Source organism: Pterocles gutturalis, unplaced genomic scaffold (genome assembly GCF_000699245.1).
Source record: "Pterocles gutturalis isolate BGI_N339 unplaced genomic scaffold, ASM69924v1 scaffold8862, whole genome shotgun sequence".
Lineage (NCBI taxonomy): Eukaryota > Metazoa > Chordata > Aves > Pterocliformes > Pteroclidae > Pterocles > Pterocles gutturalis.
Window position 1 is genome coordinate 64920 of NW_010110211.1, and position 17374 is coordinate 82293.

The following is a 17374-nucleotide window of genomic DNA, read 5'->3' on the forward strand; positions in this document are numbered from 1 at the left end:
AATCAGAGATTCCAAGGGAGCAAATGAGGAGACAGCATAATGTGACCTCCAGCAGAGTTACGAGACGCAGAACCAGTGACAAGGAGGTCAAGACCAGATAACAAAAACAAGGCGTCAGCATCCAAAAGGTAAAGTCCATCAACCTTCAAAAGGAAGAAAATGGTGTCCCAGTCATCTAACTCCTCAGCTTGGTGCAAGTTCCAATCACTATGGCTGGCCAAGACGCTCAATATAGCTTAAATATTAATATGACACCAATATTTTGCAGACTTCTGAAAAGTCCCAAGTACAGTAGCTAATCCCACACAGATGGAGGCGCTTCACATGAGCTGTTTATTGCCACAGTTCCAGCTTTAGATAAACTGTCCAGACTCTGACGTACACCCCTTCCAGCAGCACTGGAGGCCATATATGGAACTCGCAGTCACACCGTTTCGGGCTCTGACTCATGACGTCCAGCAATTCATGGTGGGGCAATATGGGAGGTTATTGCTTCCAGCTGTTCCACCAGCCCCGACGCCAGAGGTTACCACCCTCGGAGCAGGACGGTGGGACTAGCAGCGTCTGCTCGGCAGTTGCCAGGCTTGCACCCAGCACAACTTAAACCACTATTGGTTTCAACTCACGTCAATGAACCAGACTGGGGGCTTGGGGCTCAGGCCGCGATCTCTCAGACTGAGCTGTGGCAGTTGAAGGGGTTGTTCTTCCACAGCATAATCTAAACCAGAGGCGCTGGTTTTTATTCTCTGCAGGTATCTATCGATCGGTATCTGACACAAAAAACAACTCAGAGGGACTAAGACTCCAAATGAACATTCTTCCCCTTGAAAATATCATTTTTAATCTCAGATTTTTTAAATGCATTTAAGAAACACCCAGGTTACACAACTAATCTGGCAGCTGTGTCCAGTTGAAGTCACTGGATCCTTCCAGTTCACCAGTGCGTTAATATCAATGCTGCAGTTTCCAGCAGAACAGAGCCCATCTGAGCTGTAAGCAGGAGTTCACATCAAGAAAATGGTTAGCAAAAAGATATATATTTTTTTAAGTTATATGTTGATTCAAGTATTCCAGGATGTTTTAGTTCATTGTAAAAAGCTCAGGACAGCTGGAGGAAGTAGGTTTAAAGGCATGAAGGAAACAAATGACAGAGTAAGAGTCACAAACAACCGTCACACAAACAGGATCCATCTGAACTTACTTTAGAATTAATTTCTGTCTTCTGCACCCACCATGTATTTTTCTTTCAACTACCTTCATGAATCAATCGCAGTAATCTGAGCACAGATATTAGACAGAACCATTTTTTATTTCATTTGTTTTAGGCTTGGAAGTTGACATGTGAATTGAAGAACAGTATGGACTGAAAAGGAACACCTCACTTAACAAAAATAATTCAGCGCTGGGAAGGAGAGCACTGCTGTGCCCTCCCACCTGGCTGAGGCAGCTCAGCTTTTGTTTCCCACTTTTTTCTTGACTCACAGAACCCACAGTTTTCTGGGTTACTCACACTAGTTTTGAACAATCCACATGGAAAGTGCAAAACTTCTCCTGAAGCTGACAATCACTATGAAAACACTCCTGTATTAAAGTCACAAGTAAATAAATGGAGAAAAAAAAATTAGAATAAGTTCTGTGGATTTCCAAATTATTCTGTCTACTTCATAAAAGTGGAGTAAGCGCTGTTTCGCGAGCTTTTATTTTCCAAACTTTAATTTTATCATGAGTCTCCTTACAAGCTCAGCTCCTGGAAACAGATAATTAAAAGGAATTAAGTTTGATTTTAAGAAGTTTTCAGTAATCCTGGCAGGAAAATGGGTTTTCATTTGTTTGTTTAATTATTTACACCAACAGTTTTTTTGTTTTTTTTGTTTTTTTTGTTTTTTTGTGGTGGCTAATGGGCTCATTATTGCACAAGGTATCTGGATTTTAAATCTTCAGATTCTAACCTAAATCAGTCCAGATAGGGCCAAAACACGACTCATTTCAGCTTCAAACTATCACACTTCCAGGAGGCCAGAATGTGACCCCTCACCAAAGCCAAACCCTGGAACCAATTCAGAACAAAAGTGAGACATTGAATCCCCAAGCGCAGATAAACCCAAACCGTCTCTCTAAAGCCAGCACTATAAGGACACTGCTTTTTCAACTTCTATTTAAAGTCAGTTTTCTGTTCTTTTTCATGGCCTGAAATTATTGCCGTGCTCTCTTCCACTCTGCTATAGAACATCCCCGTAAGAATTAAGGGACAAACCCACATATTACAGTTCTGAAAAAAATTCGAACTCTTGTGTGACCTCCAGGCACAAAACATTCCTATTGTACCTCATGTTTCCTGTTTGTGCTAGTCCACCGCCCGGCCACCAGCAAAAACCTTTGCAGCAGTTGCTCCACTTGGCTCTATCAGCAAGCAAGCAGAGATCCATATTTAAGAAACAAAAAACACAAACAAATGCAAACAGCCAAAGCTCACGCAGCACTTTTGACCCATAAGGAATTCTCCTCCATTCGTCCCCCACCACTACAGACTTTCTGATAGGCATTAATTCTGAGCTGATTTTGTTTGCCTCGGACGCATCTTTTGCAATCCATTTGCCAGAGCTGAACTGAAACCAAATCACGAGGCAGAGCCTTGCGTGAAGATGGCAATGGCAGCGCGGTCCCAACCACGCGCTCCACCTAGTGTCCCCTGCTCCGCTGGAGCCCGCTGCCCACCGCCCTCCAACAGCTCATTCACTTCATTTTGCAGCAGCAAAGAGACCTCTCCAAGATATACAAACCCAAGAAAATCCTGACGAGTTACCCTCAGTCATCTTCTTTTGGTAATTAGGTGATTCATGCCATTTATATTTTAATATACCACCAACAGAAGAGAAAATATCTCAGGACTAAGAAAAAAAAAGCTGTGTGCTGCTAAAAACAGTATTTAGAGTCGTTAATCATAGTAGTTTTATTTCCTACAGAACCACATTACGATTACTATTTTTAAAGTGCTGTTTTTAAAGAATTGTGAAAAAACTTTAATGGACTTTGGGAAAATAAGCCAGCAGACTTGTTTTGAAAGTGTCAGAATAAAAAGGATTCTTAAAAAGCGTCCTGCTTCCCTATTTCTGCATTGACGATCTTCTCCGTGCCAGCCCTTAGCTCAGTGCCAATTTGCAGCGCGAGAATCGTTTCCCAAAAAACCTTGTCAACTCTTACATTTACTGCTAGCTACAACTAAGGAAGCAGCATTAAACTAGAAACCAATACATCAATGTTCAGACCCTTTATAATATACAGGAAGTTCCTGAATTGCAGAAATAGCAATATAAAGCCTATTATCAAACTAACAAAATTGACCTCTCCCTCCAACACCGAGATGTATGCAGCAAGAATATGCTGGTGACCAATAAAATCCCAACCAGATGTGAACTGATATTAACCAGCAGCAGTAACTTTCCCCCAAACTGAGACTGCTTTAGATTTTAAAATCTACATCAAGCAAACTGTTTCCAAGAGCTCTCTTCTCAGCAAACCCCAGGATCTCTCCTGGCTCTAGAATTTATGCTGCTCCAAAAAGCAGCTGGTGAGAGATGCTCTGAAGAATCCAGATGAATTACAGTTTTCAACCCTGGCAAAACAGCTAACCAGGCCAGGGTTAAACATCCAGAGTCACTCGTATGCTGCTTCTATTGCATCACTGCTTCTGTGATTTGCCCAGCTAACAGCCTGTGCTTGTGAACAGTTTGATATGAAAATACTTGCATGCACTAAGTGGAGGGCTATATTTAAAGAAGATGCACCTGTGTCACAGCTGAAATAGTTCAGGCACACTGTCTGAACAGGTGCCTACATGCCAGTAATTCCTCCCCGTTGGCCCTTAATGGCAGAGACAATGCTGCAAGCATCAACAAGAGAAGAGCTCAGCAGCACATGGGTGGGCCCACGAGCATTGTTCTCTAAGCATGTAATTGCATTCCCAACAACCTCGCTGTACATACAGATATAAAATGAGCAATTAATTAAAAGCAATTTTAAAACACTTACTGAGTCTATTCTCTATCGCCAGCAAACAGGCACTAAAGCAGAAGAGGATTTGCTGTTTTGTAACTTTTCATTTCTTTGAATCAATGGAAGAATAAGTTTTAACCCCACTTAACCCATCACATTTCTACTTCTAGCGGCAACTGGTGCACAACTAACAAAGCAAATTAGTTTAAAACTTCTCCTTTGGAAAGCTGGAGCTCTGAATTGCATTGTTTCCAGATAGGTTAAATCCAGAATACTATTCTGAAATAATTTACCCTTTAAAGTTGCACCAACAGTCTTAAGTCAGTACTCTGTGTCCCCTTTCACACAAGGTGTAGGCTCAAACTGCGGAGATATTAAGCAGTGTATTACGACATGACAGCATATAGATGTTGCTGATGTAGGTGTATTGACAAGAATATTAACAGTTCAGGTACTTAAAATGGCAACACAGTGTTAGGGCAATGAAGTTGGGTTCTTACACTCCCACTGCCATCTAGTGACTACAAGGCAACATACACGCCACCGAGTTACAAAACATTCAGGGTTCAGACAAGCCCTAGTGCCCAGTGAGTGTTAACCGACCTGAATGTACAGTCCATGCTAATCACTACATCTTGCACGGGAGAAGAGAGGAAAACGAATCTTTGCTTCTCTTTCTTCCTACACTCACGGCCTTTATGGAATTCCCTCACTGTAACAGAAGCACACTTATCTGCCTTACATATTTAAAGGAAACAAGTATTTCTCCTGTAGTGTTGCACCTATAGATGTCGACAGTACAGATTTACTGCATTTTATTCTATAACCACCTTCTAATGATGCAGTCCAATCGATTTTGTCTATTTTTCTCCTCCTAACAAAGTTATGTGAAACCTTCCCTCTTACATTCCAAATCCCTTTGCTAACAATATTAAACTACATTTCTTTTCCTAGGCAATACACCTCCCTGTAACCTTTGGAAGGCTGTTCACCTCCTACGCACCCACCATAAGTTAGACTCATAAGCCAACAGAGAAGTTATATTTTGTGTATATGTTAGGTTAATGTCAGCGCAGGTCATGGCCTAAATATATCCACTAGGTTCGCATACCCTACAGGAAAACTTAAGCGATACGTTACGAAATTTAGAACTATTTAAACATCTGTATTTTTAAACAGAGGTAAAGAAAGGTCAATTCATTTCACCTTCTTTTAGAAAAAAAAAAAAAGTGGTGCTGACTTATGAAGACTTCTTTATGTGACAAAAATAAAAAATGACAGCACTCTTGCTCCCCTGTGTCAGATCAACGTACAGCAATGTAACACTACCTGCTTTTAGAGATGCTGCACACCATTTCTTATTTACTAGATTTCTGACACAACATGGGTAAAAATTAAAAATAGGAACTATATGATAAGCTCTCCAAACTGCTTCAAAGAGAATCTCTAAATATATTAAATCTTTGGTTAGAGGAAATTTTAGGCTATCAACCAGTGAGAGTCAACTTCAGAAAATGCATAAAAAGCAGAATAAGTTTATAATATATAATTTAAACTGTTTCCTATTTGCTGATTTAAATAATGACCAACTGCTTTCTGCAGCAAACCTGGAACTGCTTTCCTTCCCCTTCCTCTCTGTCCTGCTGAATTCCATCCTGCTGCATTTTCCCTCCCTCCATAGGCTGGCAGAGAACCCAAAGGCAGCCAAGTTTCTGAGTTTAACTCCACCTCACACATCACTCGATGCTGGTTTGCCTCTTGAGCGAGGCAGAGCACCTCTGTTTGGGAGCAATGATTTTGATTGATTCTCCCTCTGTCCAGCCCAAAGGTCTTACTGTCCCTAAGCTACAAACAGCATCATCCCCGCAAGTCAGAAAGATCTGTAACGTTGTCAGCTCACTGCTGTCTAAGCACTACCCAGTGTTACATAAAAATGTTTAGACACCGTGTTCATTGGCTTTACTGAATTTCCATTTCCAATCATTTAGACTGACAGCAATATTTTTGTCCAGAAGGCTACGCACGCATAAACTTGTTTCTGTTTAGCAATAGTTTCCTTCCTCCTGTACTTTCTGCCTCTGCAGTCTTCAGGAAAGAAGCTACACTAAGAGTCAAAGCCTACTGCAAATGCAGCCCGTACAGATGCCATTCGATCTAGCAGGCACTGCCCTGCTGTGCAGAAAAGCACGAGTTTCTTGTTTCTTGTAGTGTTTTCTGTGTTATTGTTAATGATTAAAGCAGTTCTGAAAGTAAACATCTGTAATTGTTCCAAATACAAGATGACATTTGTTGCATAAACTGGTTTTAATTATTTTGTGGCCATAAATCCTTTTCTTAAATACAGGACAGTGGTTTCATAAACAAGGAACTAATCCAATGGCCAAAAGCAAAACACACCCAAACATTTCCCTAACTTTCCTAGCTAAGTTGAGATAAACAACACCATGCAAATTTTCACAACAGAAATTATTTTACCTTTGTAGACAAACGTTTTTTCTGCTATCATTTTTAAAGCAAAGCTAATACAGACTGAACTTTAACATAGCTGCCTATTTCAGTGGTTTCAGCTAGAAAAATTATCATTAAGCTACTAAAAGAACATGCTGAAAAATTTTAAATGGAAACATTTGAACTGCACACACTAGAAAATGTTTCATTTAAATTAGAAGACAGAGCTTGCAGATTTTGACTCATTGTTTCAAAGTGAAGATTAACAGCAGGCTAATATCTATAGTTCAACAAACATATAGCATATGAACTACAAAACAAGGTATAGAACATGAATTGCAGTCATTAAAGCACAGAAGCATTACACTAAGTATTAATTTTCCTTCAGGACTTATGGAATCTTCTTTATTCACAGATTTAAAAACATACAACAATGAAAATACCCAATTCAGAAAGAACACAGCATGGAAATACGCTTACCAAATAGAGCAGAAAGGTGTGGAGACCCGTGCCAAGTCCAACAGAGGACAGAATGCCTAATCCTACCCAGTAGGCACACCAGAAGAACTTTTTCTCCATATACCGCACATACTGAAAAAGAAAAGTCACAAAAGAGAAAAAATAAAGAATTCTCTTAGGGAAGAAAGTTAAAGCTACCAACTAACGCAGACAGTTATCTGGATTACAATAACTGAAACAGAATCCTAGATACTTCTATTTGCAATTTATTACCATTACAGCACAGACATGTACAGGAAACAGCACAATTAAAAGAAAGGCCCACACGCCAACAATCAGCAAGTTTCCAAGGAGACATGAAAAATAGTAGGGGGTTGAAATGCAGAATAGGCACACGATGTGTGAGCAGTGAGCAGCACACCCCAGACAGTGTCCACTGGAGCCCAAGCAGCGAGCAGACAGCTCAGATTAAGTGAAGGAATAGAATTAGCTGCACCCTCAGTTACTCTGCTGAATGTCTTATCTTGGACCAGTGAATAACCAGGTTTGTTACTTTTAAGAAAAGATTAAAATGCTGGTTGTGTGTTGGACACACAAATGAGAGGATATAGGAAAGCCACAGCAAATTCTGGGTACACTGGAGAAATGGGAAGCATATCTCCCTCCCACCGCCACAAGGGCAATACCAAGATGAGCCAGGCCATCACTGGGTCTGTACCACAGCCCCAAGAAGAGAAGCTGTTTCATACCATCCACAGACCAAAAGCACCAAGATGAAGTCTCAACCAGGCTCCAACTTGGCAGGGTGTAACAAAAAAAAAAATAAATCCTGAAAATGGCAAGTGAAAACCACATTACTAGTCTCAACCAGGCTCCAACTTGTCAGGGTGTAACAAAAAAAAAAAATCCTGAAAATGGCAAGTGAAAACCACAAATTTACTTCACCATTCTGAGCACACTTTTGGAAGAAAGTGGCTGATATTCGAGTAGACATTGATGGTATCCAGAGATAGGTGGAGGCACTGCAGGACGTGGACTTTAGGGAAGGAGCTCTGAAAGGAGATGGACAGATACAGCTGAGACCCCCCAGAACGGAGAGCTCCGAGCACTGGCTGGACCCCGCAGGTCCCACTCCCCTCGCCAGTCCCAGAGGCTGAAGGAAACCCCTCGAGCAGTGCGGCTCTGCCAGGCCCTGGCGCAGCGAGGCCCAGCAGCCCGCTCAGGGCCATGTCCCTCAACACCAGTTTGCAAGAGCCATCTAGTGGCAAACGTTGACTGCGTCAAGCTCTGGCCTTCACGCTGACAAGGCCACCAACCAGGGCAGTTGTTAATGAAGCAGGTATTTGTCCATCAGCAACGGGCCACCGCTTGACCATCTACCAACATGCTCTGCGCGTGAGTGCTGAGGTCTCAGTCACGGGACCGAGCGAGCGAGAACACGACGAGCTGAAGCAATTCATTTCACTGCATTTCAAGACCCGTCCTGGGAAGCCAGGACTCCTGTTCCAGACCCGCGTGTCCCGCAGGCAGCCAGTGACACGCCATAGCACTATGGATGTACGTTCTCCAAAACTGGGAACCTGCTGATTTCAGAGTCAGAGCAGTAAGATGATTCAGGTGCAGAAGAAAACGCTCTGCAGGGTTTAAAAGCGCTCCCGGCCCTCAGGGAAAATCTGAAACTCAAGGAGGAATGGGGAGGGGAAAGGTGTAAACACCACCATCACCTTATGCTTAAGCAATGGCTTACACTTCAAGTGATGCAAAAGCATCAGTCTTCATGTAAAGCACAAAAAAGTTTTTAAACAAGCTTTTTAAAACAATGGGGGTATGAGAAGCATCATAGAACCAGATTTGAACCATGAAACCATCTTCTATCTAGATATATGCCTATCCTAGCATGGGGTAGGGGTCAGGAGACCCTTCCATAGATGCAGAAGAAACTTTTCTTGGGAACCACACATTTCTGTCACGACTTAGTTTAACATTATATCTCAAGAGCTCGCACCACTATTAAAAGCTTGTTAACGGCAGATGTGAAGGGGTGCTGCAGCATCAGAAGTGTGCTTAGTCAGAACAGACGAAAAGCAGAACACCTATGGATGCAACAGAACAGATCAAACAATACAGCTGATCATTCCCCATCTCTAAAACACAACTTATCCACACACAGAGAGGAGCCATGACATGAGAAATTAATATCCTTAGGAAGCAGGAGTTCAAAAGATACATTGCAATTTCATGAAGACCCCATCCACTTCAGCACAGGGACAGGAAGTATTAGTCACTACGGAAAGTAACTTGAAAAGCTCATACCTGTTGATGTGCTCCTTCAATGTAATACGTAGCTGTAAGCACTGCAAGCATCAGTAAAAAAGACACCAAGATACTTCGCCGATGCCACAATCTTAAAAGACAAAGGGCAATTAGGGTTTTTCATAATTTAGCATGCATTTCAAAGTAACTTAGTTATCCCTGTAGACTTGGTCTGCATGGATATAGTCAGCAGGGACAATGGCAGCTGAAAAGTTTGCTCTTATAAAAGCAGAAACCTCCCAAGAAAATATCTGGGGAGCCTTCATTCTTTATGGAAAAATCTCACTGTCGAGTGAGATCAAAGTTCAGTCATGCTTTTTTTTTTTTTTTTTAAATAAAGAAAAACAAAGTAACTGTCTGAAAACAAACACAATCTGAAAACAAATATTCAGCTTCTGCAGCCAAGACAGTCTCAAACACAGGGCCATCAACAACATCCATGGCTAAGCAAAGTGCAAAGCAGGCACCGCACCAGCCCTGGGCAAGGGATGAGCTGTGGGTGGAACACAAAGTGCTAATTTCAAACTGTGTGCTGGTGGCAGAACCACAGTGACACTAAGAGGAACAAATCTTTACACTATTTCAGTTCCCCTGATCTGTTGAAATTAATACCTCTCGTAACAGCTCAAGGTTTAAAAATACATTTAGCTAATTATGAAGCCTTAGGAAGCTACTGCAGTAAGGGGAGAAAAGCATTTTCCAATGTAATTAGATACTCAATTATTTCTGAGCCTCTTTAGCTTTACCTACACATTCTGCTTGATGTGTATGTGGTCACACAGTAAATTAGCAAATACATTTATTATTTTCTGGGAAACACTACTATTCTGTCACCTGACGATATAAAAAAGCAAGTGCTAGCATCACTTAAACTCAGACATGAAACAGCAAACTATGAATGTAATTTATCTATTTAGACAGAAAAAGATGGAAATAGGAGACTAACACAGGAAAACAGTCACAAATGTTTCATACTAAGCAAGCTAAAAAAAGTCACTCGCTTTCCTTTAATTTTAAAATAATTTGTGCTGCTTATATTACTATGAGATTTGGATTTTAAAGTGATTGTCATCATTTAAGTCACAATTTACTCAAGTGGGACACAGGATATCATGAAGAGTCAATCTGAGGTCTCAACAGTTTATAACAGTCTTGTGTTATTTTCTGTAAAGATATTGTCATGCTAGTGCTGGACAACATAGATGTGCTGCACAACAGAGGATGTAAGCCCTATCTGTAGCAAAAATTTGACATCTAGGAAGCCAAGTAATAGTCAACTTAAAGTAAGAATGTTATTTCTGCTTGGTCTAAATAAATGTTTGGAGGTTGTCAGAAATGGCTAACGCAAGACCCCATAAAACAGTTCAAACAAACAATTCCCACTGATAGCTGAAAGAATGCACATAGTAAAATAAGTAGGTTTGGGGGTTAGATTTTCCGGGGCGGGGAGGGGGGGTTGGTGTGTAAAAGAGGATTAAGACCGTACTACATAAACCCAGTATTTTTAATTCAAATAATTTTAGAAGATCAAAATGGAAAACAGGAGTTTCTCTCAGTGGGTCTTATGCATCAGCACCTCAGACCCAGCCCACACCGGTCAATGATCACCAACCTCGGCTCACTCTGCAAAGGAGCAGTCCAACAGCTCAGATCACCCAAGGTGATATCAGGTACTGTCTTCTGACTGGGAAAATGGTTGTAAACTCAATCCCAAATACAAGAGATTCCAGTTACAAACACAAGCACTAAGACGGCTGCTACTTGTGGCTTTTTCAGTTGCCAGTTTTACTCACGTTTGCCTTTTGGTAATCCAAAACCTCTCAAGCCTAGTGTGTTAAGAAATAGCCAGGCATTTCAGCATTAGTAGGGGATTTTAGGACTGCTACTTGGAAATTTTCTAACTGGAATAAAAGCCCATTTTATCCAATGCGTAGATAATGCTTAAAGTTCTTTAACAAATCATTTCCTGCTGTGAAAGAGACGATGCAGCTTAGCAGCAAAGTCCTCTTTGCAGCGTCATAAACATCCCTGCAAGTCCCACATAATCCTGAACCCTGCCCTAGCTGAGCTACTTGAAGATCATTCAGCGATACTAACACATGCATTAATAGATCAGTACTTAGCACTGCAGTCATAAGTACAATATTTCTTGCCTTAAGGATCCCTAAACACTGTCCCACTCCTTCAAATTGGAATGGTCAACTCTCCAGAAAGGAAGTTTGCAATGTTCTTCCGCTGACACCTTACTGTATTTACACTTTTATAATTTAGACAGAAGGTCTGGGTACACAGAAGTGTGGTACGTTCCAGTAGCCACCTTTAAGGTACAAAAAATAAAATTCTTCTTTCAGGAAACATATTTAAAGTTGTGAATCACCAGGGAAAGCAAGATGTCAGAATGACCTACTGAATCAGAGCATGGGTTTCCCCAGAATGCTTAGAAGAAGTTAAAGAAATTATCTTTACTTTATGGTCCATTCCTTCAAGGTTATTAGAGTTTCCAGGGAAAAATACTGCAAGGTAACAAGCGGTTGTCTCCAGAGGACAATATTCAACCTCTCTTCTCTGTCCCTTCGTTTCCGTTCACTCAAAAAAGATGAATCTGCAAATGAAAAGCAACAGAAATGTAAAAGTACAGCCTGACAGTTCAGATTCTAGCCCACCCAAAAAGTTTTTTGTTTTCTTTGTTAGGAAGTTAATGTGAGCTCCCAGTCATCTTTTCCACTCATCACAAAGTATTTGTTCCAAGGGCACCAGAAATCAGTTGACCTCCAGCAAAGGAAATAAGGTGTTTTTTTTCCTCCATGTAGCTGACAACTATTCAAGAATCTCATCGGCCTGGGGTGCAAAAGTCTGGCATATCTGTTAGCCTTTACGCAAGGTGCTACACTACTAGTTACAAACCAGCTCATACATCAGGTCAAATGAGAATCTATCACCCGCTACAGAGACCGCATTTCACTTTGAACTTTTGAATTTGGTTCTCTTCCAAAGCTATTCTCAGACTTCTCCAATCAAACTAGATGGAATTACATGTGCTCTTCACACACTTCAGTCACCATGTAACTGGATAATAGCATCTACCCTCCCAGTCAGGGTCCGCAGGCTACGGTAAGCCTTGCCACACTGTTCAGCGTCTCCAAAACGAGCCCAGCTGACAGGAAGTGCTCCCATGAAAAGGACCTGCTTTTGTACCACAAAACTATACATTTGGTTTCTTTTAACTGCGGTGATTTGGTTATAAAGCACTGCTCAACACTGCTGCAACACCACTCCCTGTACACCACCGCACAAGTACAGAAGAAAGGTTCCGCTAATAAATGTGTTATTTTGTGCTTACAATATAGTCAAGATTAATAAAAACTCTACTTGTTCTTTAGATGAGAATGACTTGTTCAAAAGTCGTCAAGCTAATGAGTGGTAATAATTTTTAAACTTTTAAAGAAAATGAATTATGAAATAAGAGAAAAAATAATATTGCAAAACAATGGAAAAAATACACAAAAATAACTCTTGCATCCAGACACCAAGCTTGTTTAAACATCACTTACTACACAAAGTCGAAACATATGTCCTCTGTTTTGCATACATTTAAAGCATTGCAATAATATTAATGTTTTAAATTTGTAAAAAGCTGTTGCATTTAAAATATTGATCTAATCTGAATCCCCAGCATATTGCAACTCAAGATGTATTATTTCAGTCTCATTCCAGTAATTGAAACATGCTGCCTTATCAGATGCTAATATTTAGATAGAAATGGCATACCTCATTAGTCACATAGCCCACTTAATTTTGCATTCTTTGCCTGTAAGCATCAGTTGCTTTACATGAACTAACAGAAATCCTGCAATGGCAAATACCAGATAACATCCACATTCCCTCAGAGCCACAGAATTATTTAAGCCTTTAAGGAAAAGCCTTTGATTTGTTCCATACATATACACATACAGATCCTCTTTAAATTTTGCTGCATTCATTGCTTCAAGAATTTTTTCACTTAGTCTGTCTAATAAAAATGCTTCAACCTTGTTTTTTATGACCTTGTTTTTAGTAAAGGTCATAAAAGACAATGGCGTAAGACTGCATACAACTTGAGAAATCACTTGGTTACAAAACCTAATTAAATATGGAACTGGCACATTCAATGCTGACAGGAAACCAATTAAAATTATTACAGTTTATATGCTGTACTACACAGCACAGATATTCAGTGACACAAGGCTCTTCAGGAAATGTTCTCAGGTTATTTTTCATGAGTCCTAAACATTAATCTGAGCCTACTTCAGACATAACAGTAGGGAAAACAGAGGTAAGGCAGGAGATGAAGTAGTTAACTGCTTTGTTAGTCATTTATAATTGATAAATTATAGTGAAGCTAAATGTCAACAGAAAAGCTAGAAATTGGGAGACCAATAACTGGATTTCACCCAGAGTAAAACAGATTTTTATTACCAAGTACTAACTTTAGTGCCAAAGGGTGGGGCTGTACAGCCTGACTTCTACAGCCACGTATTTGCCAACACAGTTTAGGTTTTTTGCTCAGCCCTGTTGCAGCCCCTGTTGGTACCCAAGGCAGCTTTACAGGGCTCACACACATATGAACTACAGAACAATAACTTCAGAAGGAGAGAAGAGTAAAAGAGAAAACTGAAAGGAAATACACAGTATAAAACTGTTCAGTGGCTTTACAATACATAAATCCTCTAAGAGTTCAGATTTAGAGATGACTGAAGTTTCCAAGATGGATTCATGCACTGAGGCCCTCTGCATCATCTGGGCATGAAGTGCACCAACATAAATCCCTTCTGAGTACCGCACTGGCCATTTTACACAGCAAGCTGACCAGCTGAGAACGTTAAGTCATTTTTCACCTACCTGTAAAGTTTCCATTGTGCTGTTCTTTGATCATTCCTATGCGTCTCTGGTCACAATCTGTTCCATTCTCTGCCATTTCATAGATCAGTCACGTATGGGGATCTAATAGCAGGATAAAATCAAAAAGCATAATGTCTCCATTTCTGGTTGTCAAGACTCCATTCACTCCACAAAGGATACAGGCAAACATCCAGCAGTTCTCCAAATCCAACTCAGTTATCCTGTCTTACACCATTAAAAAGGAGAAAGTAATTTAATTCCCACAATGACAAAGATTAAAACATTTCCACCTACATAAATCTAAATTTTTCACTTAAATGACAAAACTCCCTCACTTGTAACAGCTCAACAAAAGCTTGTTAAACAATCCCTTCTACTAATCAGCCCACTGTTTGGGCTCCAGAAGCAGCAGAGCTTCATGCAAACCTCAGTTCAACCCTGAGAGAGAGGTGCTTAAAATCTGATTCTCATATTAGAAAGCATCTGTTCTGGCACTAAGCTTCCAGGTAGTTAGCATGCAAGTAGACCTCAAAAACCTCACAGCCTAAAAAAACCAGCTCTCAATATGGTAACTAAGATACAGAACTGCATCTTATGTTTTGCACAGTCTAATATTTCTAAACCAGAGAAAGTAAACTCTGCAATGGAAAAGAGCTCTCTGAAGGAAAGCTTTTCTGAAAAGTGTACATTCTGCTCATTTAGCCTCTCTAGTGAGATCAGCCTCAAAAAGCGCAAAAGAACAGCTGTGGTCTTCCTTATCCAGGAGAGTAAATAGTGCAATAATTGGAAACCAGAATAATTCAGAATGTTGCAAGAGCTTCTTTTTTTTTTCCCTTAAAAAAAACTGAACAGCTGACAATTCTTATGCAATCAAACACAAAGAAAGTAGCCAGTCGGACTCCTTGCTTTAAAAATCCTCTCTTGAATCTTAAAACAGTTTCTGGAATTTTATTTTGGAAAAAAATGAGTCCCACAAAGCTAAAGCATCTTATTTGCATTGCATTTCTCCCTGTAAGCAAACATGATTTACAGTTTTTGACATGCTGTGTTTGTTGGAAAGAAAAGTAATGCAATATGGGAATGACAGGTTATATAAAACTGTCTCGGGGAGGAAATTAAAGTTTTACAGAAAAAATACTTCCCCTTTGACTTATGTTAGGCTTAAGAGCCAAGCAGCAACTTAGTTTTAGTAAACAGGAGTGAGATCACCCCTTTGATTCAGACTGCAATAATTTTGTCAATTTTTAAAATAAAATGTTAAAATATATCAGATACTGTATTTGTTTAATATTTCCAGGGTTTCACAAGTCGTTTTTAGACAGATGTTCTCTTAAACGTACAAGCCTTGCATATTACTTGTAATACAGATAAAATTCCTATCTAGAACGTGATTATTAAAGGGCTTTTACTTAAAACCCAATAGTCAAAAGCATCAAGGTCTCAGGAAGGAATCCCTCCTCCAATATCTCCCCTCCTGAAATGAAATGCGCAGAAACAGAAACCTGTCTAGTTAAACAAGCTGGCAGAAATGGATCTCTTGCATGTTACAGGTTTTGTTCATTGAAACTTGGGCCCCAGAATATCCAAACCACCAAGAAAATGACTAAAACAGCCTTGCAAAAGTTTGCTTCTGAAAAATGCTGAAGGGCTCTACCGTCAGCCAAGGACAACAGAGGACTGACCTGCCGCAGTTAAGAGCTCTACAGCATCATCCTGCAGTCACTTGCAACCAAAGGTTTGCTCTGAACTGTAGTCAAACACCAGAGAAATGCCACCTTCTTCCCTCAGATCAGTTTTATAACAGCCTGACACTCTGGAAGTCAGTGGAGTTACACCAGTTAAGGATAACCGGCCAGTTGCTATGAAGACCCAAGGATCAAACGTTTAGCCATCCAGCGTCATTCGGACAGTAAGCTCCTGGAGATGGTGGAGTGTTTTGTTTCTACTGACTGCACTTGCTAGCAGTGCTCTTATTTTTTATAGGTATAAATACCTATTTATAGACATACACATTAGCAGCTTATACACACACACACCTCTATCACACACACACATTTACACACACAAAGCTCCAGTTGCAGAGGGGAATATTTACACTGGGCATCCACAGCCAGAAAGCCTGACGTTCACAGAAAGCTGCTTAGGAAGCAAAAGCCATCAGAGCCATGCTGCACACAGCCACACTAAAAAAAAATCGTCTGGTTTAGGGAACTCCAGTCACATTTTGTTGGCTTAAATATAACAAACATTTAAAAAAAACCCCTAACAAACAACTTAAGTGGAAGCCACACGTTCCTCATTTTGAAATTCATCTTTTTTCCTTGTGCAAATCTAGCCTTCAAAATTGAAGTCTCAGTTGGTTTGGACTTTGCTCTCAGCTTAATTACATTTCAAGGAAGTTAATTTACTGTGATACAAAGTGCTCTCCATGTTCGATCCTAAAAATCTAGGCTGTGCACAACACTCCCTCTCCAGGAACTGAATTCCACTGCAACCCATTAAAAGTCTCACTGGCACATAAAAATCACCAGTCTCCAGGGATCTCAGGTGCATTGTTACATACATATGACATCCTTCACAAGCTCAGAACCAGTTTTACCCTGCCTGCTTGGACAGGCACTAATCTGGGATTAGCTTTGCTTAATGCTACCTCAAGTACACAAGTCAATGTTTACAGCAGAGCAGATAAATAATCCCCTTGCACACTTCCATAGGACAAACACTTGTGAAGAAATCTTAAAGTTCAACTGTTCTGCAAAAAAACTCTAAAAACTTGTATTTAAGAAGACAGTTGACTAGATTTGATACCTCTTATATGGCAACTCCAAATGGGCTGCAATTCAGATACCAAACTTGATTTACCTAAGTCTAATTATACTTAAACATCTTAGCGTAAGGAACCGGAGGATGTGCACCCAGAAGGCTCAGCTCTCTGATCTGTTGCTCTGTTTGACGCCTGTTAGAATCACTAGTCCTGCACTAATGTCTCCCCATGGAGATTACTTGAAGTGGGAGTCTGACCCAACATGGAGCTATCCTTCGTGAACTGAGTCCACATCCTCAAGTCTACACCAAATCCAGAGGAAATTAAATTCCATCCGCTAAACAAAACTTCACTTCTCATGAATACTGAAAAAGAGAGTCCATATCTAAAAATAAATTTGCCTAATACATCAAGTAATTACCAGCAAACATAAAAATAAACTATTTAAAAGAGAAAAACAACTTTGAACAGTTTTTGTATCAGAGTCGCTTAGATCATTTGTAAGAGCTGTGCTCACAC

At 40.2% G+C, this 17374-nt stretch overlaps 1 protein-coding gene across 1 annotated transcript in view; it reads right to left on the bottom strand.

Annotated features, from left to right (window-relative positions):
* VMP1 (vacuole membrane protein 1) overlaps positions 1-14192 on the bottom strand; it is a 59717-nt gene extending 45525 nt beyond the window's left edge. The window contains exons 1-4 of the mRNA XM_010073254.1: positions 14092-14192; positions 11680-11815; positions 9214-9304; positions 6922-7032 (exon numbers count right to left, since the gene is read on the bottom strand). Of these exons, the coding sequence (XP_010071556.1) occupies positions 6922-7032; positions 9214-9304; positions 11680-11815; positions 14092-14167 (414 nt within the window). The 5' untranslated portion in view covers positions 14168-14192. The remainder of the gene's footprint in view (positions 1-6921; positions 7033-9213; positions 9305-11679; positions 11816-14091) is intronic.
* Between the last annotated feature and the right edge of the window lie 3182 nt (positions 14193-17374).